Here is a 22806-nt window from a genome sequence, read left to right as displayed (position 1 = left end):
GGGAATAGGAGGGAGAAGCAGATCGCAATGCCTGGAATAGGGAGCGGAGTCTAGTTAGCCCACAGAACAGGGAGTTTTGTAGGTCAAGGCAAAACCTGGGACTGTTGGGAGGTCTGCTTTTGTAGTAAGAGAAATGTTGATCTGTTTTGCTGAAGCAGCTACAGTTAAACTTTTCCTTGATTGCAATGCCAGGGCCGTAAATATGTTTTGGTTGTAGGAAGCCATCTACAGACTGAATGTGAATTTAGCATCTATAAAAGTGAAATGCTATTAGCTTCTCCCAATACAATTTGTTTAGTAGACCATTAGTATGAAACACAGTACATACTACAGCAGGGTAGTCAATAGACCTGGGGTCAGCAACCTTTCAGAAGTGGTGTGCCAAGTCTTCATTTATTCACTGTAATTTAAGGTTTCACATGCCAGTAATACATTTTAACGTTTTTAGAAGGTCTCTCTCTCTCTAAGTCTATATTATATATATATTGTTGTATGTAAAGTAAATAAGGTTTTTAAAATGTTTAAGAAGCTTCATTTAAAATTAAATTAAAATGCAGATCTTATCAGTTTAGTGTGATCCTTGCCCTTGCTTTTCCTTGCTTAGTTTTCCAATGTCTGGCACGTATTTGGATACTTTAAGCTGCACATAGGCTTCTGAGTGATCAGTTGTTAACCTCTCCGAACACTGGTGGAGCTGGGCCCCCAGGCCCTGAATATTCCTGGAGCCCGGGCACCATGGGCCCATACAACTCACTGCCCCTGCCTTCCTCTGCTACAGGGTTCCTGTGTGACCTTGTGCAAGTCACTCAGCCTGTTTAGATATGTCTGCGCTGCTATAAATGGCCAGCAGCTGGCTCTAGCTCGCAGGACTGAAAAGAGTGATGTAGATGCTCAGGCTCTGAGACCCCAGAAAAGGTCTCGCAGCATCTACATTGCTAATGTTAGCCCTGCAAGCCTCAGTCAGCTGACTCAGGCTGAGACTTGGTGCAGTGAGTTTTTTTTTTTAATCACAGTGTGGATGTCTCCTTTGTGCCTTAGTTTTCCCTCTGTACAATGGGAACAACTGCCCTGCCCCACATGGCTGCTGGGAGGGTAAGTGTCTTAAAAATAGTGAATTGCTCAGCTACTGCATGGATGGGGGCCAGATAAGCCAGAGAGTCCAGGGCCGGACAGGACCACCAGCTTATTTAGCCTCGTCTCCTGCATGTCATAAGTCATCAGCAACTGAAATTAGACCCTTCTGTAGCTTTGGCTGTCAGACCTGAAGTTATAAGACTGTTTTTTGCAGTGCACTGTGCAAAGACATTTACAGATGGAACCCCAGGCCGGCAGCAGAGTGCCACTGAAAATCAGCTCACATGCTGCCTTTGGCATGCGTGCCATAGGTTGCTGACCTCTGCAATAGGCGGACTGTGGCCAAATCTGAACTGCCACACACTTTTGAACAGGCCCCAAAATCTATTTACTTACTACTATTGTTATTTTTTAAATGATTTTCCCTGGAGTCTGGACCTTGACAAGAAATGTGGACCTCGACAAAAAAAAACCAACTGTCTACCTCTATACTACAGGGTCACACTTTGTTTCTTCTGTAAGCCAAGCTATACACCCCGCAGTGAGAGAGAGCAGTATATGAAGCTGCTGCCTGTAATGTGTAGACAGCAGCATGGGATGCCTTCAGCAATTTGGTATAGTGAGGGACCATGAGAACTGGAGGGAAGCAGAGAGGGAGTTATGGGGCTTATGGATACCTCCCCAGCCCTTGCACTAAGAGCTCCCTTGTTCTTCACACTTCAAAAACTGAACCTGGGCTCCCTCCTCCACTCCCCACCCCTTTCTGGATCCCTGCTTCCCCCATCATCACTTCATCCTTCCAGCTGCTTCTGCCTCCCTCTCTGGATTCCCACTTTCCGTTCAGCATGCCACACAAAAGCCCTCTCTCTAGGGCTCTCATTTCTGTTAGACTAGGTCTACAATAGCAACCCTTCACCCATATAGGAATACCAGTATGCTATACTGGCAAAACACACCTAGGGTGGACGCAGCTATAGCAGCTTTATACCAGTATAATAAAGTCACTCCCTGAAAGGAACAAAAAAAGCTATACTGGTAAAAGTGCAGTTTTGCTGGTATAGCTGTGTCCACACTAGGGGCTTCTGCTGCACACTTATTTGCACTCCTGACCAACAGAACTATAGACTAGCAGAAGTCAGTAGTATAGACGTGACACTAGCCTCGACTCCAGGATACAGTCAATCTCCCCAGACAGCAAGTTATGCTGCTGCCACTGATATCTATGGACAGCAGCACCAGAGATCTCCGGGCACCAGAGATCACCATCAGTCTGCTACACAAGGCAATCTGGGGGGCCACAGTTTTTCTCTGAATCAAGTTTTTTCCAATTTTCACCAATAAGGTTCTACTCACTGATGCCTAGAACATTCCCTGACATTTTGGAAGTGACTAAATAGTTATGTTACATACAGACAGACATACAGAGAGAAATAGCAGGAGGGTGAACATAAGCCAGAAAGAATTAGTTATCCAACATCACCCGGCAAAGTGAAGACACCATAATAAATCTACAATACATTATGTAACAATAATAAAACTATAACATAACTATAATATACGTATCATTAAAGGCTAGGGCCTGATTTTCAGAAACACTGAACACCCACAACTCCAAATGAAGTAAATGGGAAGAGATTCTCACTTTCATTCCTCAGGAAAAATGTGTGCAGCCTACCAAAGTCACTGAACATTCTAATGGCGCTTGCCCATGCCACCATCAAAACAGCAGCAGCAGACACTCTGCTGGGAATGCCTGGGAGCTGCCCAGTGCAGATGTGGTGGAAGAGGGAGAGAGAACCAGGCTGGGCTTCCTACAGTGAAAACCCCTCCTCTTTTCTTGGACCCAGCAAACGGGCCCAGCCCCACAGGGCACCATACAAAGCCAGAGCTCCCTCAGTTGCCAAGGGGAGGAAGAGCCAAGTCAGTCTCCCCCTAACCCTGCTCCTGGGGTACCACATGGGCAAGAGCCTCCCACTTCCACAGATAAGGAAGAGAATACCAAATTGGGCTGCTCCTTACTGTCCTCTGGACCCAGCAAATAGACCCAGTAACCAACCGCCCATTGGGATAACAGCCTTCGTCTGCTGTCAGCTCACGTAGTTAATCTGTAAGTCAAGCAGCAATGCTAAAGGTTCACGGTACAAGCCCTGATGATGACGACAATATTACCGCCGTACAAAACATACATAACAAAATTGGTTTTTACCTTTGCCCTTGAAAAACACTAGGAAGCTACATTAAAAGAACATTTTGCTCAAGGACTCAAAAATAAGGACATGTCAGATGTACAGCTAGCTAGGCATCCTTAATTTGGTTCTCTGGTATGTATGCATTATGATCTCATACTATTTCTTCCTCAAGCATCCCTGCCTCACTCAGTGCACCGTTTGGATGTACACTGGGCCAAATTAAGGTTGTGCGGGAATACATAAATCTGGCAATTCTTAACTGACGTTATTTTAATGTAGTATTTTATGTAATATGCTAGGGTGTTGCACACTTTGTAGCTTCTGTAAACTACATTCCATCCACTAACTCTGTTGCCATCCTCCCATCCCCTCCCTTCAGGGACTCCCTGGAAATTCACCCAATCTCCCCTCTGCCAGGGGTTCTGTGCGCCCCCTCCTTATATACCAGGGTCTGTATTCTCACCCCAGGACAGGGGCTCATGTACTCCCTATTGCCCCCATTCCAAGGTCCTCCATTCTCCTGCAATGGCTGCGGCTCTGTGTAAGTCCCAATTTCCCTCTTTCTCACCCACCCACCACAAACAAGCATTCCCCCCGCCAGACGTTCTATGTGCACCCCATTCCCTTCAGCCCTTGACCAAGGTCTCCTATTCTGCCCCTATTCCCATCATTCCCCCGATGCTAAGGGCTCTGTGCCCTCCCTCATTACCCCATAACCGGGTCCACCCCAATTCTCCTCCATCATGCCAGGGGATATGTGCACACCCCCATTCCATCCATGCTTGTTCCTCCCCCCACTTATTATTTGTTCGGGATATAAGTCATTTAGAGTGTCAACATACTGAACTCTTTTGGGAAGATGGACAGAGATGAGATCAGAATACTGTTATGCAGGAAGGTGTTAGGGCTATTATCAACCAGTTTGATCTACAGACAATTGCAGAGGTGTTTGAAGCTCTAGCTGTGCTAAACAGATGGCAAGGGCTCCATGCGTCGTCCTTTTCTCCCAAAATCAACATGATTCTGGCTACTGATGCCTAGAACATTCCCTAGAATATGAGAATTGATCAGATGCAACATTCAAAAGTTATTGTGTTACACATGAACAAACACAGATGTGCCATCAAGTTGAGCATAAGGGGCCTTTGCAAACCTGGCCAATTACATATTTGATCACCTACTGCCATACTCACCCATGTTTGCTAAGAGGCAGACAGCTGCTTGTACATCTGCTCCTGCATAAACATCAGCCAGTGAAGTGACTACGGGCAAGCAAAGTGTATGCACTCGAATTCTCCGTTCACCTATACCAAAATGATGAATAAATTAATAATGCAATATCCACAGATAGGAAAGAGGCAACTGATATTGTTTACTGCATTCCTTCTCTCATCCCAGACTCCTTTGCTCCACTGGTGACATCAGTCCTGATGCCCACAATTGTTCTTTCTCCCATCCCATCTATGAAATCTCTTACATGCTGTCTATTATGCATGAAATCTCCTAATCCGACTTCATAAAACTACCACCCTCTTTACATTTAAATCCTCCGTAGAAAACTTACTTTCATAATGCAATGTCCAAGTTGAGTTCATAACAATTTCTGGTAAATAACTTTGGTTTATAAACTAGATCTTCCAGAGATGCCTATGTATATTCCCACTCCTGGAATCCAAGACACCTGCACCACAAGGTTTTGGAACCTTCAGAAAACTTTGCTCTTTAGGTCTTCACAAGCAATTTACATTCACACCGGTCCTTTGGATCTCATCAATGGTAATATACAGAGGCTCCTGAAGAAGAGATTTAGGACACACTCCAGAGGAAGGAGCAACTTATTTTCTCTATATCTGTCTTTTAAACCATACGGTCTTTGTGGCAGGGACTATATTTGGGCCAGATTCTGCCACCTGTACTCAAATTTAGTACCCAATTCCACAAGAAGCTCAACTGACTTCAATGGGCCTATTCACAGAGTAAAAATGCCAGTATTCAGCTCCTGGTGAACTATACAGTGGCAAGCACATTATTGGTGATAAATAATAATAATATAATTGTAAATTAATTTTCACTTCCTGAGATTAAATTTTGTTTTACCTGGATTAGATTAAATGTGGAAAAAAAATTCTAATTTGCTACAAAGTTTACAGCCCCTGATCCTGGAAAGACTTACATGTGTGCTTAACTGTACATGCTGACGTAGTACCACTGACTTCAACAGGGAGTTGAAGTGCATAAAGTTAAGCATGTGTGTGAGACTTTGCAGGATTGGTTCCTATATGAGTACAGATCTATTAAGACATTTCAAGCTTAGCATAAAAATGTCAAAAGTATTAATTAGGCTGTCTTGGTCAGGGCCGGCTCCAGCTTTTTTGCTGCCCCAAGCGGCAAAGGGAAAAAAAAAAAAAAAGGAAAACCCAATTGAGCGGCCTCCGAAGTGCCACCGAAGAGGGAGTGAAGGACCGACACCAAAGTGCCGCCGCAGACCCGGATGTGCCGCCCCTTTCTATAGGCCACCCCAGGCATCTGCCTCCTTCGCTGGTGCCAGACCTGGTAATAAGCTCATGCACTGTCATGAGCAAGAAAGAAATCTGTACTCAATTTGATGGTTCAATTAAGAACATGACCAACTGGCCTCTGCATGAGTCATTAACTAGCAAGAGCATTTATTTCAGTGCAAGATGAACTGCCTTAAAACAGAAAATAAATTGCAACAAGACAAGAAAGAGAAATCAAGAAATAATGGAAGGGAAGATTCCTAAGAGGTCACAGAATTAAGTATAGAAATAAATACTGCTGCTTCAAAAATATCAGCTGGATTTATTTTGAGGAGAAATAAGGCAATAAATTGTTGGTTGTTTTCCAGTTACCTTTGCTGGAAGTATACAAAAGAGCAGTCTGAAAACACACCAGAGATGTATCTGTTAGACTTTCCTCGATGGACATCTGTACTGCAAATCCAGCATCAGGATTGACATTGGCAAGTGACAGCAAGTCAGTAGATCGCACAAAAAAATTTCCATGGAAAGTATGTATTGAAAGACCTAGAAGCAGATGAGATAATTTAAAATATGGATAGCAGCAACATGAAAAACCTAACTTCCATAATTAGATCTTTTTAAAAACCAAAAGTCTCCAATTTTATTTCAAAAAGGGTAATGAAAGTTAATTTTTCTAAATACTAATGCAAATTCATCAATGACTGCATAACTACAGTATATAATGGTAAGAAACTTAAGGATAATCTCAAAAAATTCATGTTTATATCCATTTTTGAACACTCTCTATAAACAAACTACTGCCCTGACTGCAAACATTTAAACTTGAAGTGATGGACTATAAGAAAAAAATTAGACTCTAATCTCGCAAATGATTAACTTCAAGCAGCTCATGGAACTATTCTTATGCTTGAAGTTAATCACATAAGTGGATGCTGCAGCAAGACCTAAGTCTGTATATTTATTTTTGTATTAACATTTGCTCTAACTTTCTACTACATGCCTTCTCCAAAATATAACTTGTTGCAGTATCCCCACTTTGCTTTTGTTTTTTCTTTTCTAAAGGTTCTTTGATGCTCCCTCCCTATTCCTGTCCCACCTCCCCCTAGCCGTGCCAAAGCTCTGGAAAAACTGAGGGTGGATGAATGAGCATCTCCCTAGAATTGATTTGTGATGGAGCTCCACTCCTAGGGAGATAGCTCACAGCAGACAGAAGAACCACTTTAGATGCTCAGCCTAAGAGGTGACACTGTATGGAAAGGTACAGAAGATGATGGTCAAAACCAAAATGGATGCTGCCAGATCACAGTAGATCAGTGTCCACAAGAATCAAGTCACAAGTAACGCCAATTTGGTCAGAGAAAATTACAATCAGAGTTATAAATACAATTAACACTTCAAGCAAAGACAAATACCACCAGCGAAATAAATAACTGGAGATTATTTTTGGCCGTAAAGGCTGATGAATACTTTGACTATGCTAAGATGTTGAACTTACAAGTCTGTATAGCTAAAGAAGAAATCAATTCTTCTAAAACTGTGCACCATGTTTCTCGTCATTTAATTTTAAAAAGGGATGGTCTAGGTATATTAGAGACTAGCACTCAATTAATGAATTAAAAAGTACCAGAACTGACTATTAGAATATTTTTTTTACACTGGGTAAGCAAAAATATTGTATAAGTTTTGCTGTTCTCCTACATTTACAGTTAATTAGTAATGAAATCTGACTGAAGCAGAGCAAGAAGAAAGGAATGTATATCACAGCAATAAACTACTTACCATGCATTTAGAAACCAGTCACTTATGAGAATCATTCAAAATCAGGATATACATCACCAAGTTCAGTAAAATAAATTACATAAAATCAAAGTGTTCCTAATTTTAACACTCTGGAATTTAACATTAGTTACAAATGTTCACTGAGCATTTTGTAAATTTCTACAGAATCACACAGTAGTTTTGAACCTTCATTCTAACTACTACTCCACAGATATAAACCATGATATAGCAGATCATTTTGAATTATAGGACATAGTATATAATGTACTCAACTGATGCATAAATAGGTCAATTAGGGCAGTGGAGAGTCTCATTTACATAACAAGTGAGCCCCCGCAGAACATCGTTGATGTTTTTCTAACTTAAAAAATTATGGAAGAGTTAAGTCATTGCATTCATTTAACAACATAGACAAATGGCTATGCCTTGGGACGGCATTACTGATTCCAGACAAATTAAGGAGCCTAACCTCATAGTCTCTAAAGGTTACAGTTTTAAACCTATATATTCAGAATATTAGACACTTTGCATAGTAATGGGTAGGCAAAGTGGGATTTAATTTCTTCTTGACTCATGTAGATGATTCCGATGCCCTAATTAAACTTTTGATGGCACTAACAAGTTAGTTAATTTATCGAAGGCTGTACCTGTCCTAGTTAGACAACCGAAATGTTACATTTAATTGCACATCCTGTGCACCACCACATTTTTGATTAAGCAGGATGAACTGAACTTTTCATATCAATTATCAGCATATGGGCTGGAGAATTCAACTGTATACAATACCTAGAAAGAGATTAAAATGTCTAGCTTGAAGTTAATGTACCTTTCGTTTTTTAAGTTATGAACAAGTGTGACATTAAGAATCAATGGCCAATTTTTGCAAGCAAAATTTCTCCATTCAGAGGATCTTAAATGTATTCAATTGACACTTTAGGCAAAATTCACCCCAGCGTGAAAGGCTCATGCAAGGTTATCAATACTATTTAAGATTTGTGATAGGCAACAAGGATTGTGAAGGCATCAGCTGCATCAGAGGAAGGGGACGGGGCTGTTCATCCCTGAATGCAATGCAAGGTAGATTTTATTTTGGTTCAAATAACCCAGAGCAAAAGGCGGTGATGGGCCAGGAGAAACCATCGGATCTATAATTCATCATGTTATCTTAAAGAAACTTCTTCCATAGTACTGATGGTGGACAGCAAAACCTTTAGCAACTTTTTAGTGATAATATAAACATTGACCGGAAGAAAGCTGTACTTTTTTCTCAGATACAACTTCTCTTACCTGGGAAACCTGAGGCCTAAGATTTTGGTTCTTCCAGTAGAATTACCTAATATGTGTAAAAGTTATCATTTGAGTATGCTGTGCAGAAAGTTATAGTAACTACTGTAAGTTTCTTCCTAGCAAATTGCAATGTAGATACAGCGGATCATGTCGGAGGTATTGCATTCAAACAGGATTTTCCTTCTGATTTTTTTTCAGGGCATGAAAAAGGTCTTAAATGTGAGCCACTATTCTAGCTGATATAAAACAAGAAAATGCATAGGTTATATATTTTATCCTAAGGTTTTTAAAGAGAGCCAAAGTACAAATGCTTAACGATGTACGTACTGTATTTAAAAATAGTAAAAAGCTGGCAGCTCACACACCAGTGTTCTCAAATGAGCCTTTTAAAAAGTGAAATACATTTTGCCTCACTTTACCTCAATTATCTACTGTAGGCAATCCCTAGCTTAATATATAATCTGAAACGTCTTGTAAAAACAATTCCAAGATGTAAGCCATACCTTTTGTACATCTTATTCTCATGACTGCCTCAAATCCAATCTTCCTTGTAAGGTATCGTTTAAGGTCTTTTTGCAGTTTTTCTGCTTGAGCAGGATTGTGGCTATGATGGAAAGATGGATAATAATAGATGCATCCAGCAGAATACTTGGACATACAAGCTTTTGAGGAGAAAGAGAAATGGTTAATATTTATATACGAATAGATGTAATACAATTGACTTCTAAATTGAGTTTTGTTTTTTAAAGAAATATAATCCTTTGCCATTTTAACACAGATTAGCACATAAAGGAAAAAAATTAAACTGGAATTTAAGCCTTAAGTAGCTAGTCCATAGGGTTTTTGAAGAGCAAGTAAAGGGTGCTATAATGGAGAAGGGGCTTACAACCACTAGTCACCTGGTTAGGTCAGGACACCTGAACAGAGTAAGGCCTGTTCCAACTTGCTGGAATCCCTATTCTATTTTCCTGATTTGATCCATCTCTGTTACTGCCAGTTCCCAACTTCTTACTCAGGCCAAGAACCAGGAAGGGAACAGTGAGTCATCTTAGCCACTATTTACACACACACACACACACACACACACACACACACTCTCTCTCTACACACACACACACACACACACACACACACACACACACACGTAAGAAAGCATTTTAATGTTGCATGCCACATTTTGAACTGTAGAATATTCTTGTAGACATAACTAATTTCAGGTGTGCAGTAGTAACATGTTTTGGTTTAACATTTAGGAAACTAGATGAGAATACTTTTCTTCAATGGCTCTACACTGACCATTAATAAACTTGTCTTCAGTTACTCTCTCTCTCATTCCTCTAGTTGTTTTCTTTTCTGAACATAACAAGACTATCTTCTATCTCCTGCAATGGCAGAGCACCAGAATATAAGCTGACTCTCACACCACTAGCCTGCCCTCTTTGTTCTTTCCTGTTGGTTTCCATGTCAGTTCCTCCACAGCAGAAGAGTCATATTTAGGGAAGTGCTTAAATACCCATGTACACAATTTAAGGGCTCCTGAAGGAGTTTTGATTTTAATGTGAGTTTAAAGCACAAATTGTGGAAGCAGGTAAAAAGACAAATTAGCATTTCTTACCTAGAGAAGCCAGGTCAGAATACTGAGAACTTAAGAGGAACAAATCCACAGCCGTTTGCTGTCCTGAACAGTCCAGTGCCAACTTTTTGTAAAAATCTGTCGCTGGGCCAAGATGCTGGACAACCTTTAGTAAAAGAAATTATACAGCAAAGAGTACAAGTTGGGAGCATACTACCATGGGCACAATAAATTTGTTATTACATAGAAACACAGTATAAAAGATAAAAGTACAATATTTAGTATTTTCTTATAATAATAATTTGTAGTTGTTTACTAACTTTTGCAGAAAAGTATTTTTTTTTCTACTCTGCACCTCCTGTTAGTTTACATCCATAATCTTCCTTTCAGGAAAACATATGTTCAAATACAAATAAATGTTCTAACAATGTGCTGTTTAAACTACAGCACACTCGTGGGATTTCTAAAATAAAGTGACAAAATATTGAGATAAGAACTGATGTTTCAGAATCCTTGCTGGTTTGGCAAAGATGTCCATTGTGGTTTAAATGAAATGAAATCATAGACTATCAGGGTTGGAAGGGACCTCAGGAGATCATCTAGTCCAACCCCCTGCTCAAAGCAGGACCAATCCCCAGACAGATTTTTGCCCCAGATCCCTAAATGGACCCCTCAAGGATTGAACTCACAACCCTGGGTTTAGCAGGCCAATGCTCAAACCACTGAGCTATCCCTCCCCCTAAGCTCTTGTCTGATGGAGACAGTTAAAATAAAAAGCACTTGTGGTATTATTCTTTCAGCACTGTTTGACTATCAGTTTGACTCTGGATTAAGGAAGATGGAACAATCTGCTCACTTGTCTCAAAGACAGAGGAATAGTGCATAAAATGTTTGTAATTAAATTTGATTAGACTAATATAGATGTGCTGAAGAGATATTTAAAAGCTAGCAAGTTGCAACAGTAAACAAACACAAAAGGTAGCTTGTAAAACTAGATTAGAAAAACACTGCAAGTTTTTAGTTTCAATAATAATGAATGATCCATCGAAAAAAGTTAATAGTACCTTTGTGCTTGATCTTTGATTGGGATCTTCTCTGGAATGCAAGAGCCCTGCACCCAAGGATGGTAACTGTGACTGAAACACAGATATGCGGCCACCTGTTGGAGACATCAATTTAAAAGCAGCCTGAAGTGCAGGACCCAATGCGCTGTGTGTTTCTCTTGTATTGATGAACATAGTTGGTAGTGCATTCAATAAATCTTTTATCAGCTGCAAAACAGATTGAAAGGTATTATTGACAAAATAGGGATGTAATTTCTCAGAAGCTATACTGGCATGGCATAAGCACCTGGTGCTGAATATTTCAGCTTATCTTAAGCACATATTGTATGGAAAATGTAGTTTTTTAAATGGAATAATAAAATAGCAAAACAGGATTTCAACCGTACACTACAATACTATCATGAATTCCAGCAAAATTAAAATGTTGGATTTAAGCATTATGTAGAGGATATAGACTTGAAATCAATGGAATTTAAACTGCAGACTACATAAATGTATTTTTTAAATGTTTATTTTATCCATGAAATGTAATGGTACTTTTTTGATCAATCATACCTCTTTGCTTTCATGAAGATTTACAAGTAAGCTGTCAGGTGTAGGTAAGAAAACATCTATGGAGGGAAAAATACAAATTTCATTAAAAAATAAAAATACATTACAAACACCACAAAATACTAACTCTGTGGCACTGTAAAAAAAAAAAAAAAAGGATTGAATAAACCCTGTTTTTTTCCCCAGTTGTATATACAAAATGTATTTTATACAAAGACTGCTTTGTATCAGTGCCAGTATCATTAACATCAGAGTTTCATTTTTCAGATCCAAGTATTTTGCCATTTATTTTCATAGAATCATAGAATATCAGGGTTGGAAGGGACCTCAGGAAGTCCTCTAGTCCAACCCCCTGCTCAAAGCAGGACCAATTCCCAACCAAATCATCCCAGCCAGGGTTTTGTCAAGCCGGGCCTTAAAAACCTCCAGGGAAGGAGACTCCACCACCTCCCTAGGTAACGCATTCCAGTGCTTCAGCACCCTCCTAGTGAAATAGTGTTTCCTAATATCCAACCTAGACCTCTCCCACTGCAACTTGAGACCATTGCTCCTTGTTCTGTCAATTGTTTTCAAAGTAAACTTATTTTAACTGATCACTATAATACGCTGCTATGCATATTCATCATATTTAAGCAGATTTTAATCTGTCCTTAAAAATGTGAAATAAAAACTCTTGAATACTTTTGATTCCTTTTCTTCTTGTTACTTACCATCAATATCTGAGACAATCAGCATTTGAGGCTGTGATAAACCTTCCTGCAAGTTGTAGAACTGAACAGTGCTGTCAAATGTTATGAATCCTATTCTTGTTCTCGAATCTCCAGGCAGCCTTAAGATTAAAAAAAAAAAAAAAAAAAAAAAAAAAATTAAAAAGACAAAGCCAAAAATCCAGATCTCGGATACACATCTGCAGCTTCCACTTATGTTAAAGGAAACCATGCTTGTGTATTTGAGACAAAACTGGGCCCTAATTGCTTAGGCCAGGTCTACAGTAGAAAGTATACTGGCATAGATGTGGCAGTTAGATGTATGAAAAGGTCACATCTCTAACTGACATGGTATGCCAGGTACAGCCCTAGTGTAGATGCAATTATGATGGCCAGTATAGCTTATTCCATTTGGGGAAGTGGGCTAAGCTATACTGGCAACAGAATTCTTTTCTGGAAGAAGCTGCATCTCCATTAGGAGAGTTTGCCAGTATAGCTAGACACAAGGTCTTAGTGTCATAGTTCATTTTTCTAAATATAGTTAAAAATACATTTAGCATGAATAACCTAAGACAGACTGAATTTACTTATTTTAGGCAGTTATGAGAGGAGGTTACTTACCTATCACTGGAGGTTCTTCGAGATGTGTGGTCCTTATCTGTTTTCCACTGAGGGTTTACACATGCGCACCATGCGTCGTGAGATGGAGAATTCGAAAGTAAGTGTGTTGGTCCACGCATGTGCCCTTGCGCCTCATGGTTTCGGATGGGGTGATAAACAGTGTATCCAGTTCCTACTCCACTGCAAATCGCACAGATCCAGAGCAGAGGGGAAGCAGGGTGAAAGTGGAATACAGAATAGGGACCACATATCTCGAGGAACCGCCAGTTACAGGTAAGTAACCTACTCTTCTTCAAGTGATAGTTCCTACTGTATTCCACTGAGGATGATTAACAAGCAGTACTTAAGTCGTAGGAGGCTGCGAGGATGAGGATGGAACAGTTTAGCAGAGGACAGCCATGCCGAATGAGACATCCGTCCAGAGTCCTACACCCAGGCATAATGCATAGCGAAGGTATGTACTGAACTCCACGTGGCTGCTCTACATATGTCTTGAAAGTGGCACATCATGGAGGATGGCCATTGTTGAAGCCTGGGCTCTCATGGAAGGGGTGCTGATCCCATCCTGTGGAGGCTAGATGGATGTCTATGTGATATGTCCTGCATATCAAGAGCTGTAAACTACATGCCTTCTCCAGAAGGAACTTGGGTTTTGAAGTAAGTTGAATAGAACCCCATTCCTTCACAGTCCAGAGGAACCCGCTCTATTATCCCTTTTGGTAGTAAGTAGTCCACCTCTAGGGCAAGGATGCTGTCAGGGGAGTGGTCCCTGAGGAGGGAGGGGGCTGTGGATGAGGTAGCATGATGAACTCAATTGTATGGTCATAGTGGATGACATTTAGTGCTCACTTGTCTGTTGTTATTGCACTCCAACCTAATAAGAAGAGTGCTACATGACCCCTGAAAGAGGTGGGGTGGTTGTATGGCAGCAGGCGAGGTGGTTGGCAGCTCTCTAATGTTCCTCAAATATCTTCTCTGAGAGGGTTGCATGTGTGATGAGGAAGGCTGTGAAGGTGGACCAGGAGGATGAGATTGTTGGGTCTTCTGGTGCTTGCATGGTGGTTTGTAATGTCTCTGGTGGAAAATCTGGGAAGTCCTGTACCATTGTGAAGGTGGTCGAATTTACCCTTGGGCACAGGTGGGTAGATACTCAGCGAACTATGTGTGGCGGGGATAATTCGTTTTCTGATTAAATAGATGGGATCCATCAAAAGGGAGGTCCTCAATAATATTTTGTACCTCCCTGGGGAAAACATAGGAATGAAATCACGATTCCCTCCTCATGACAATGCCCATAGCCATCAAGTATGATGAAGTATCTGCTGTGTTTATAACTCATTGACGTGCTGTCCTTGCCACCAGTTTGCCTTCCTCCAAGATTGACTGGAACCAGGCCCAATCTTGTTGCAGCAGTTTTTCAGCAAAATCCCCGTTTGCTGTAGTTCAGGAAGACTTATTTGGCAAGCAATGCTTGATAATTTGAAATCCTGAACTGAAGGTTAACTAAGGAGACAACCTTGCATCCCAGAAGTTCCAACCGTTTGCTCTCCTTATCAGTCGGAGTGAAGCATGGGTGCTGCTGTCTGGACTGCTCCATCATGGCCTGTACCATAAGGGAATGCGAGGGCGGGGTGGTGGTGGTGAGAAAAGTAACTCAGACCCCTTAGCCAGTACAAACACAGTACAAACTGTTCGAGCTGTTTGGAGGATGGCATCGCTGACTGGCAGAGCAGCCCTACTCAGGATGAGTGAAGGATGTCCAGGAGTTAGTTGATGTTGCGTGACTTGTACCTCCTCCAGGTAGATGTGAAGTTCATCCACCACCCTACCCTTCTGGAATTACCCGAAGTTATCTGGGGGTTAGGGGGAAACCGAAGTCACTGCAGCAACATACGACTATGATGGAAAACGCTCAGGGCTCCAGCGATACCATCGGAACGAGACTCAGCAGTTCTTCATGACTGACTCCGAGTGTCTACTCAAGTGCACTCCAGACGGGAGAGATGAAGTCTCCCATACGGAATGGGCGGGTTTCAAGGGTGGGTATTAGCACAATGGATCCGGAGGTGCTGCAATGGGCCCGAGGATGTAGGGAACCAGTGACTCCTCTGCGCTTAGAGTGGAGGATACTCCAACAATGTAGACAGCATCTTTGGGTACTCACAGTGGCAGTAAGGGATGGGCAATCCCTGCACTTCATCTGAATCCTCAGAGGACAAAAACTGAACCACTGGTTCCATCCGCTGGATCTGGTGGAAGCATGTAGGCCAGTGGAGAATGTGTGAAGGGTGCCTTGACTGCAGCATGTCCTGGATGGGAGATCTCGCCTCCCTCAGGTGGATGGTAGCAGAAGGTTCTCCCAGGGCAAAGCGTTCCTGAGGCTCTGGCCCCTTTCCCAACACCCTGGTGTTAATGGTACTTTCCATAGTGGGAACCGATGCTGGAGTGCCAGACTTTCCTGGAGCGGGCGTGTCCTGTATCTTAAGGCTTGCTGACACTGATGGCATGCGAGGCTCGGTACCTGGTATCAATATGGTTTCTTGTCATGTTTATGAGTCTTGGAGCACACTGCTACCCTGTGGCTGGAGATTGTGGAAGGAGCGTTCCCTTTCTTCACTTTGGAGGAAGACTTACTGCCATGCTTATGTGCATGCTTCCTTACCTCCTGACTAGGCCCCAGCTCGGGGTCCATAGTGGTGGTACCACTGGAGCTGGACCTTGTCTCCGTAGCTGGAAGTGCACTCCTGGCTATCTCAGGCCAATGTACAGGGGTTTCCCCAGCCTGGATCTGAATGATGTCTCATGGTAACTTCCACAAGGTGCTTCTTGAGGCGGAGAGACCAGCCTTCTTGGGTACGGCTTGGGAATGACTGGCAGATACAGCATCTGGATGTAGAGTGGTCTTCTCCCAAGCAGTAGAGGCAGCGTTGATGTTCATCGCCAGCCGAGAAGGAAGGAGGCATATATTTTAAAGCCTGAGGTCTTCAGCATGGTCCGGTATTCATGCATAAGTGTGGATGGTGGTGGTGTTTACATGTAAACAGATCCCCCAAAGTCCCAATTCTACTCTAAATAACCACTAAAACGCTTAAAAACTATGTAAAAACAGTAAAACACCAAAGACTACAAAAAGCTAACTACATACAATTATACTCTTTTTAAAAGGTGCATCACACAAGAGGACACTAAGGGCTGGTCAACACTACAGCAGTAAATCAATCTAATTTACACAACTTCAGTTACGTGAATAACGTAACTGAAGTCGATGTAGTTAGATCCACTTACCACAGTGGCTACACTGAGCTGTTTCAAAAGCAAAGCATCTCTCGTCTACTTCCCTTTCGCTTTTCGGGGAGATGGAGTACACAAATCCCATCGATTTAGCGTGTCTTCAGCAGACACGCTAAATCGACACTCGACTATGCGGTGGTGAGAAGGAACTGGAGACACAGTCAGTCCACTCCACCCTTAATCACCTTGGGCGAGGCAAGGGCACATGCGTGGATCGAAACTACTACTTTCAAATTCTTTGGCTCTGGATGTATGGTGCACACACTCAATGGAATACAATAAGGACCATCACACGAAGAACTTCTGTTACAGTGCTACACTTTCACAAAAGGAAAGAAAGAAAATAGTTCTCTCCATTTATCATGTGACGTTGCTATAGGACAATAGTCTGTGCATTGTTACCTACTGCAATTCACTTGGCATTGCAGTATGAAATTACTAAATAGAAAGTAACAAGGAGAGTTGGGTACTGAGGAGTGTGTTCTTGGCTGGCCACTCAACAATTTAAAAAAAAAAAAAAATAAGAATGTGATCTCAATGTTTCCTGAGCAGGTGAGACAATCATGATAAAAAGCAGAACTATGCAAACTTCCAGTTGTCATTACAGATCAGACCTCTTAAATAGGTCAAACTTCAACACTACTTTATGGTTTACTGCAGAGGATTCAAATTTGTTTGAAAAAATTATTTATGATGGCAAGAACTCATTTGTATTATAATGCACCTAAATTTATTTTTACTTTTCTTTTTTCTCCTCCCTTTATTCTTACATCCTATCTTCTTTTCTTGTACTTTCCCCTCCTTATAGCTTTATTGGATCCGTTTAATCAAAATTTGCAACATAATATTCCAGAGAATGTCCTCCCTGCCACCAACAGAAAATTCAATCTTTTATTTTCATCCTTTGTTAGAGAAAAATGCCAGTAACTGGTGCAGTGGTGATTTGTTTGTTTAAACTCTAATATGAAAATGTAAGATGTGCATAATATAACCCATATGCTTCAAAGGTAGGATACTTGCTATGTGTATTCTCTGTGTCAAACAGCAATAAAAAAACCAATTGAATGGAACTTATAAAGTGGCATTTCAGCAGAGAATGCTTTATCAAACTACAGCAAGTGCTCAAAATTCCTAAGTTTGAATGAAAGAAAAACCAAACCAAAAAAGTTATTTTATATCCTGAGATAAAATATTAGAAATTTAGAATTGATGTAAGGAATATCCATAGCTATTTTGAACATTCAGTATATAATTCTTGGGTTATCTAAACAAAACGCATGGCAGATCACTTCTAATCACATTCATAAAAGATATTCTTCGCCATTATACAAATGGTCCTAATTTACATGGCCATATTCTTTTTCTGGACTACAGACAGACATTTCAAAATCTAATTTGCCATATATTGGTAAGTCCTGTAAATTCTGTATGAAAGTTACAGTAAAAGATACAGCATAAGTTAACACTGCAGCCTGCTCACAAATATAAAATAAAGTCAATCCAAAAAGATGATGATGTATATTCTTACTTGTCTAGGTTTTCCAGCAATGACTGACACACAATTGTTAAGTATCCAGCTTCCACTGCATTATGAGACACATCTAAAACAAACAAGTACACTGCAGGCTGAGGAGGACGAAGCTGTAAAATATAAAAAAGAATTCAAAATTCTTATTTTAAAGGGTAAAAAATGTTAATGGATAACATTCCCTTTTTTGGGGGACGGGAGGAGCAAGAGAAGGAAGGGAATGGCTTGCAAAATGCTTAAGAATATATCCTATAATTAAGAACATAAGAATGGCCATACTGGGTCAGACCAAAGGTCCATCTAGCCCAGTATCCTGTCTACCGACAGTGACCAATGCCAGGTGTCCCAGAAGGAGTGAACCTAACAGGCAATGATCAAGTGATCTCTCTCCTACCATTCATCTCCACCCTCTGACAAACAGAGGCTAGGGACACCATTCCTTACCCATCCTGGCTAATAGCCATTAATGGACTTAACCTCCATGAATATATCTAATTCTCTTTTAAACCCTGTTATAGTCCTAGCCTTCACAGCCTCCTCAGGCAAGGAGTTCCACAGGTTGACTGGGCACTGTGTGAAGAAGAACTTCCTTTTATTTGTTTTAAACCTGCTGCCCATTAATTTCATTTGGAGACCCCTGTGGGGATGTATCATCCCTACACCAACCTAATGGAAAGTTCCATGAGGAGGTAAGGGTCACGATGGGACACTTGCCAGGCAACGGCTCAAGGCCTTATGTAAGGCCCCCTGGTGGTCTAGGGATTATATAAGATAAGGTAAACAAGGTAATAAATCATGGCCTTATGTAAGGCCTCCTGGTGGTCTAGGGATTATATAAGATGAGGTAAACAAGGTGATAAATCATGGCCTTATGTAAGGAATGGTTGAACCAATCGGTGTGGGGCTATACATGTGATAAACACATGATTCTCCTTCTTGTCCAATCCGTAGATGTGTGATTATAGCCTAATTGTGTTATGTAATGTTGAGAAAAACTATAAAAGAAAGCTTGTAATAAACAGGATTCAGCTTGCAACCACATTGGTCATGTGCTTTATCCGCTCCGCATGGGACCCCACAGACCCCTAGTTCTTATATTATGGGAACAAGTAAATAACTTTTCCTTATTCACTTTCTCCACACCACTCATGATTTTATATACCTCTATCATATTCTCCCCCCCACGTCTCCTCTTTTCCAAGCTGAAAAGTCCTAGCCTCTTTAATCTCTCCTCATATGGGACCCGTTCCAAACCCCTCATCATTTTAGTTGCCCTTCTCTGAACCTTTTCTAATGCCAGTATAACTTTTTTGAGATGAGACCACATCTGTATGCAGTATTCGAGATATGGGCGTACCATGGATTTATATAAGAGCAATAACATTCTCCGTCTTATTCTCTATCTCTTTTTTAATGATTCCTAACATCCTGTTTGCTTTTTTGACTGCCGTTGCATACTGCATGGACGTCTTCAGAGAACTATCCATGATGACTCCAAGATCTCTTTCCTGATTACTTGTAGCTAAATTAGCCCCCATTATATGGTACGTATAATTGGGTTTATTTTTTCCAATGTGCATTACTTTACATTTGTCCACGTTAAATTTCATCTGCCATTTTGTTGCCCAATCCCTTAGTTTTGTGAGATCTTTTTGAAGTTCTTCACAGTCTGCTTTAAATTAAATTAACCAAAAATTAGATTTACACTGTCATTCTGGGCTTTTAACAAAGTAAAATAAAAGAAATTCTCACTTGTGTTAAGTTTATCATTAACATAGAAAACAAAATCAACATCTTAGTCTGTCCTTTTGTCAGCTGGGTCAGAGGAAAGCCTTTGATGTCAACTGCAGAATTTATTCTGTAAAATGGCACTGTTCTTTCAGAATGCTGACAATGACACATTTTACTATTCTGAATTACAATAAGCCATCAGCATTACATTGCTACCATAATTATAATTAAGTGTATATTTAATTCTATAATCTAATCCCCTTAGTCACAGAGTTTCACTTCTAAAATAAGACCCAATCCAGCAAAGACTAGTGGTGAATTTAAATTTAACCAATCTGATAGAAATTCAGTAGCTTTTGTGAAAAGACCATTTTAATCCTATTTATTTGCAGCTATGCTTTCTGTAACTGAGTTAATACAGCACTGACCCTGGGTTTCTTCTCGCTGTCCCCCCCTCTACCTCCCCCCCAGATGACCACTCAGAATAAAGATTTTTGGCACCAGAGAGACTTCTCTTAACTCTCTGGTTTGATTCCTTCTGACAAAAATAAAATAAAATTTATTTGACCTACTTTATCTTCCTACTCTGGATGAAAAAGCTTATCCTTTCCATCCAAAACCCAATTTCCTCTTGGATGGGTGTTTGTGCTGTCTTGACCCACTCACGGAAAACAAATCTGCAAGTAAATGGGACTCAATTTAGCCAATGGCCTTGTCTACACTGGCACTTGATAGTGCTGCAACTTTCTCGCTCAGGGGTGTGAAAAAAACACCCCCGGGTGCTGCAAGTTTCAGTGCTGTAAAGTGGCAATGTAGACAGTGCACCAGTGCTGGGAGCTACTTCCCTCATGGGGGTGTTTTTTTTTTTTTTTTTAAACAGCGTTGGGAGAGCTCTCCGCCAGCGCTGGTGCCACAACTACACAGCCACATTAAAGCACTGTGATGACATACTGTATGATTGGGGCTGTTACAGCATAGATCCTGGGTTCTTAAAGCACCCCAAAGATAATAATAAATAATAATAATAATAATAATATATGGAGATATACCTATCTCATAGAGCTGGAAGGGACCCCGAAAGGTTATCGAGTCCAGCTCTCTGCCTTCACTAGCAGGACCAAGTACTGATTTTGGCCCAGATCCCTAAGTGGCCCCCTCAAGGATTGAACTCACAACCCTGGGTTTAGCAGGCCAATGCTCAAACCACTGACCTATCCCTCCCCGTAAAAAAAAAAAGGAGATCTGACTCACTATTAGGAGGCACTATCACTTCCACCCCTGTATATCTCAACCTATACCCATACACGATGATTCACATAACTAGTACTTGTCCCCTCCATCATTAAATACCCTTTTGGTGTGGATCAAAATCAAAATAAAATACTGGTTACTGAGGAGATCCTGTGATGCAGGTAGGAGAAACAGGGAGAAGGAGAGACATCTTTTTCTTCCTTTGTCAACTATATATCTCCTGAGATGAGACTCCCTTATGGAAGTACAGTTGTAAGCACACTCCCACTAAAGACTACATGAGCAGATGTCTGCTGGTTTAACTCCTGAGTATCCACATCTTTCAAGGCTATTCCTGAGGTATGAGACTCAGTAGGGCCCTGCATCACACAATAATTTCTAGCACTTTCCAGGTAAGAGGAAATGGAGGGAACACATAGTCTACACAGAAATCCCAAAGACTGATAATGTGTCATACGCTAAGAACGTCCTACTCTGGGTACCTGCTGTAGAATTGATTGCATTTAATATTTTTTCATGGCACAAAGAGGTGACAAGGTTGTTACGTTCTGCTGGTTGCTAACATTTGTATTGGAGCACTTTAGATCTGCTAAAGCAGTCTGATTGTAGGTTCAAGCATCCAAGATGTGCAGAGCTCATGCTGAGAACAAGTTCCCTGCCCATATGAATTGGGAGTGTTTCTTCTCCCTTGTTGATTTAGGTGCACAGCTACTGCTGAGTTGTCTGAGGTTTATCAGGATACATTTGCTATTGCTCTTTGCAGAATGCAAAAATAGCCAGTCTCACTCCTCTTAGGTGCAGTTACGTAAAAGGCCTTTTTTCTCTCAGAGACCAGTCTGAGCTACTATGGAACCTGTGATAGTCCTCATTCTATTAGGTTTGTCTCAGTTGTGATATGCAGCCTGTTCAGTTTTTGTACAGGTCTTTCCTGTACTGGTGCTTCCACCACTGTAGAGAGTTTCACTTACCTGGTGTCCAAAATTCTCTGTGAGAGCTTGATCTAATGGGATTGTTGCTGAGCATGTCCTAGAGCAAGGGTTCTCAAACTTTTTATTTCTGAGGCCCTCCGCAACATGCTATTAAAACCTCCACATCCCACCTGTGGCAGAACAACTGTTTGTCTGCATATCCAGTAGATTAAAAGCCAGGGCTGCCGTTAAGGGGGTAGCAAACAGGGCAACTGCCTGTGGCCCCACACCACAGGGGACTCCGCAAAGCTAAACTGCTCAGGCTTTGGCTTCAGCCCCGCATGGCTTGGGCTTTCTGCCCTGAGCCCCAGCGAGTCTAATGCTGGCCCTGCTCTCTGGTTTATTTTGGAGGACTCCCTGAAACCTACTTGCAGCCCCCCCCGGAGGCCTCAGATCCCTGGTTGAGAACCACTGTTCTAGAGTGCCACATTTCCCTCATAACCAGATTGCAGCACACAATCCTCAAGCCCTAGAGTAATGAGTCTACAGTCTGAGATGCACAGTGAAATTGCAGGCTCAGGTCTAAAAACAGCTCAGTTTCTAAAATCTCTCCTCCTCGGCAAAGACACAGCCTTGTTCAATACCTGTTAATGCATCTAGATAGGTTAGAAACTGTACCAAGCAAAGAGCGTTCTTCTCATGCTTGATCAGGAGGTCTATGTTCTTGAACATGTTCCAAGTTTCAGCCAT

The 22806-nt window shown here is 41.2% G+C and overlaps 1 protein-coding gene across 3 annotated transcripts in view; it reads right to left on the bottom strand.

Annotated features, from left to right (window-relative positions):
* SEC24B (SEC24 homolog B, COPII coat complex component) overlaps window positions 1-22806 on the bottom strand; it is a 98395-nt gene that overhangs the window by 15135 nt on the left and 60454 nt on the right. For all 3 annotated transcript variants that reach the window (XM_034771424.1, XM_034771425.1, XM_034771426.1), the window contains 8 exons: window positions 18167-18279; window positions 12730-12848; window positions 12023-12078; window positions 11468-11674; window positions 10446-10569; window positions 9334-9492; window positions 6134-6307; window positions 4457-4567 (listed from right to left, as the gene is read on the bottom strand). In XM_034771424.1, the coding sequence (XP_034627315.1) occupies window positions 4457-4567; window positions 6134-6307; window positions 9334-9492; window positions 10446-10569; window positions 11468-11674; window positions 12023-12078; window positions 12730-12848; window positions 18167-18279 (1063 nt within the window). The remainder of the gene's footprint in view (window positions 1-4456; window positions 4568-6133; window positions 6308-9333; window positions 9493-10445; window positions 10570-11467; window positions 11675-12022; window positions 12079-12729; window positions 12849-18166; window positions 18280-22806) is intronic.

This window comes from Trachemys scripta, chromosome 5 (assembly GCF_013100865.1).
Source record: "Trachemys scripta elegans isolate TJP31775 chromosome 5, CAS_Tse_1.0, whole genome shotgun sequence".
Taxonomy (NCBI): domain Eukaryota; kingdom Metazoa; phylum Chordata; order Testudines; family Emydidae; genus Trachemys; species Trachemys scripta.
This window is presented reverse-complemented; position numbering and strand designations above follow the sequence as displayed.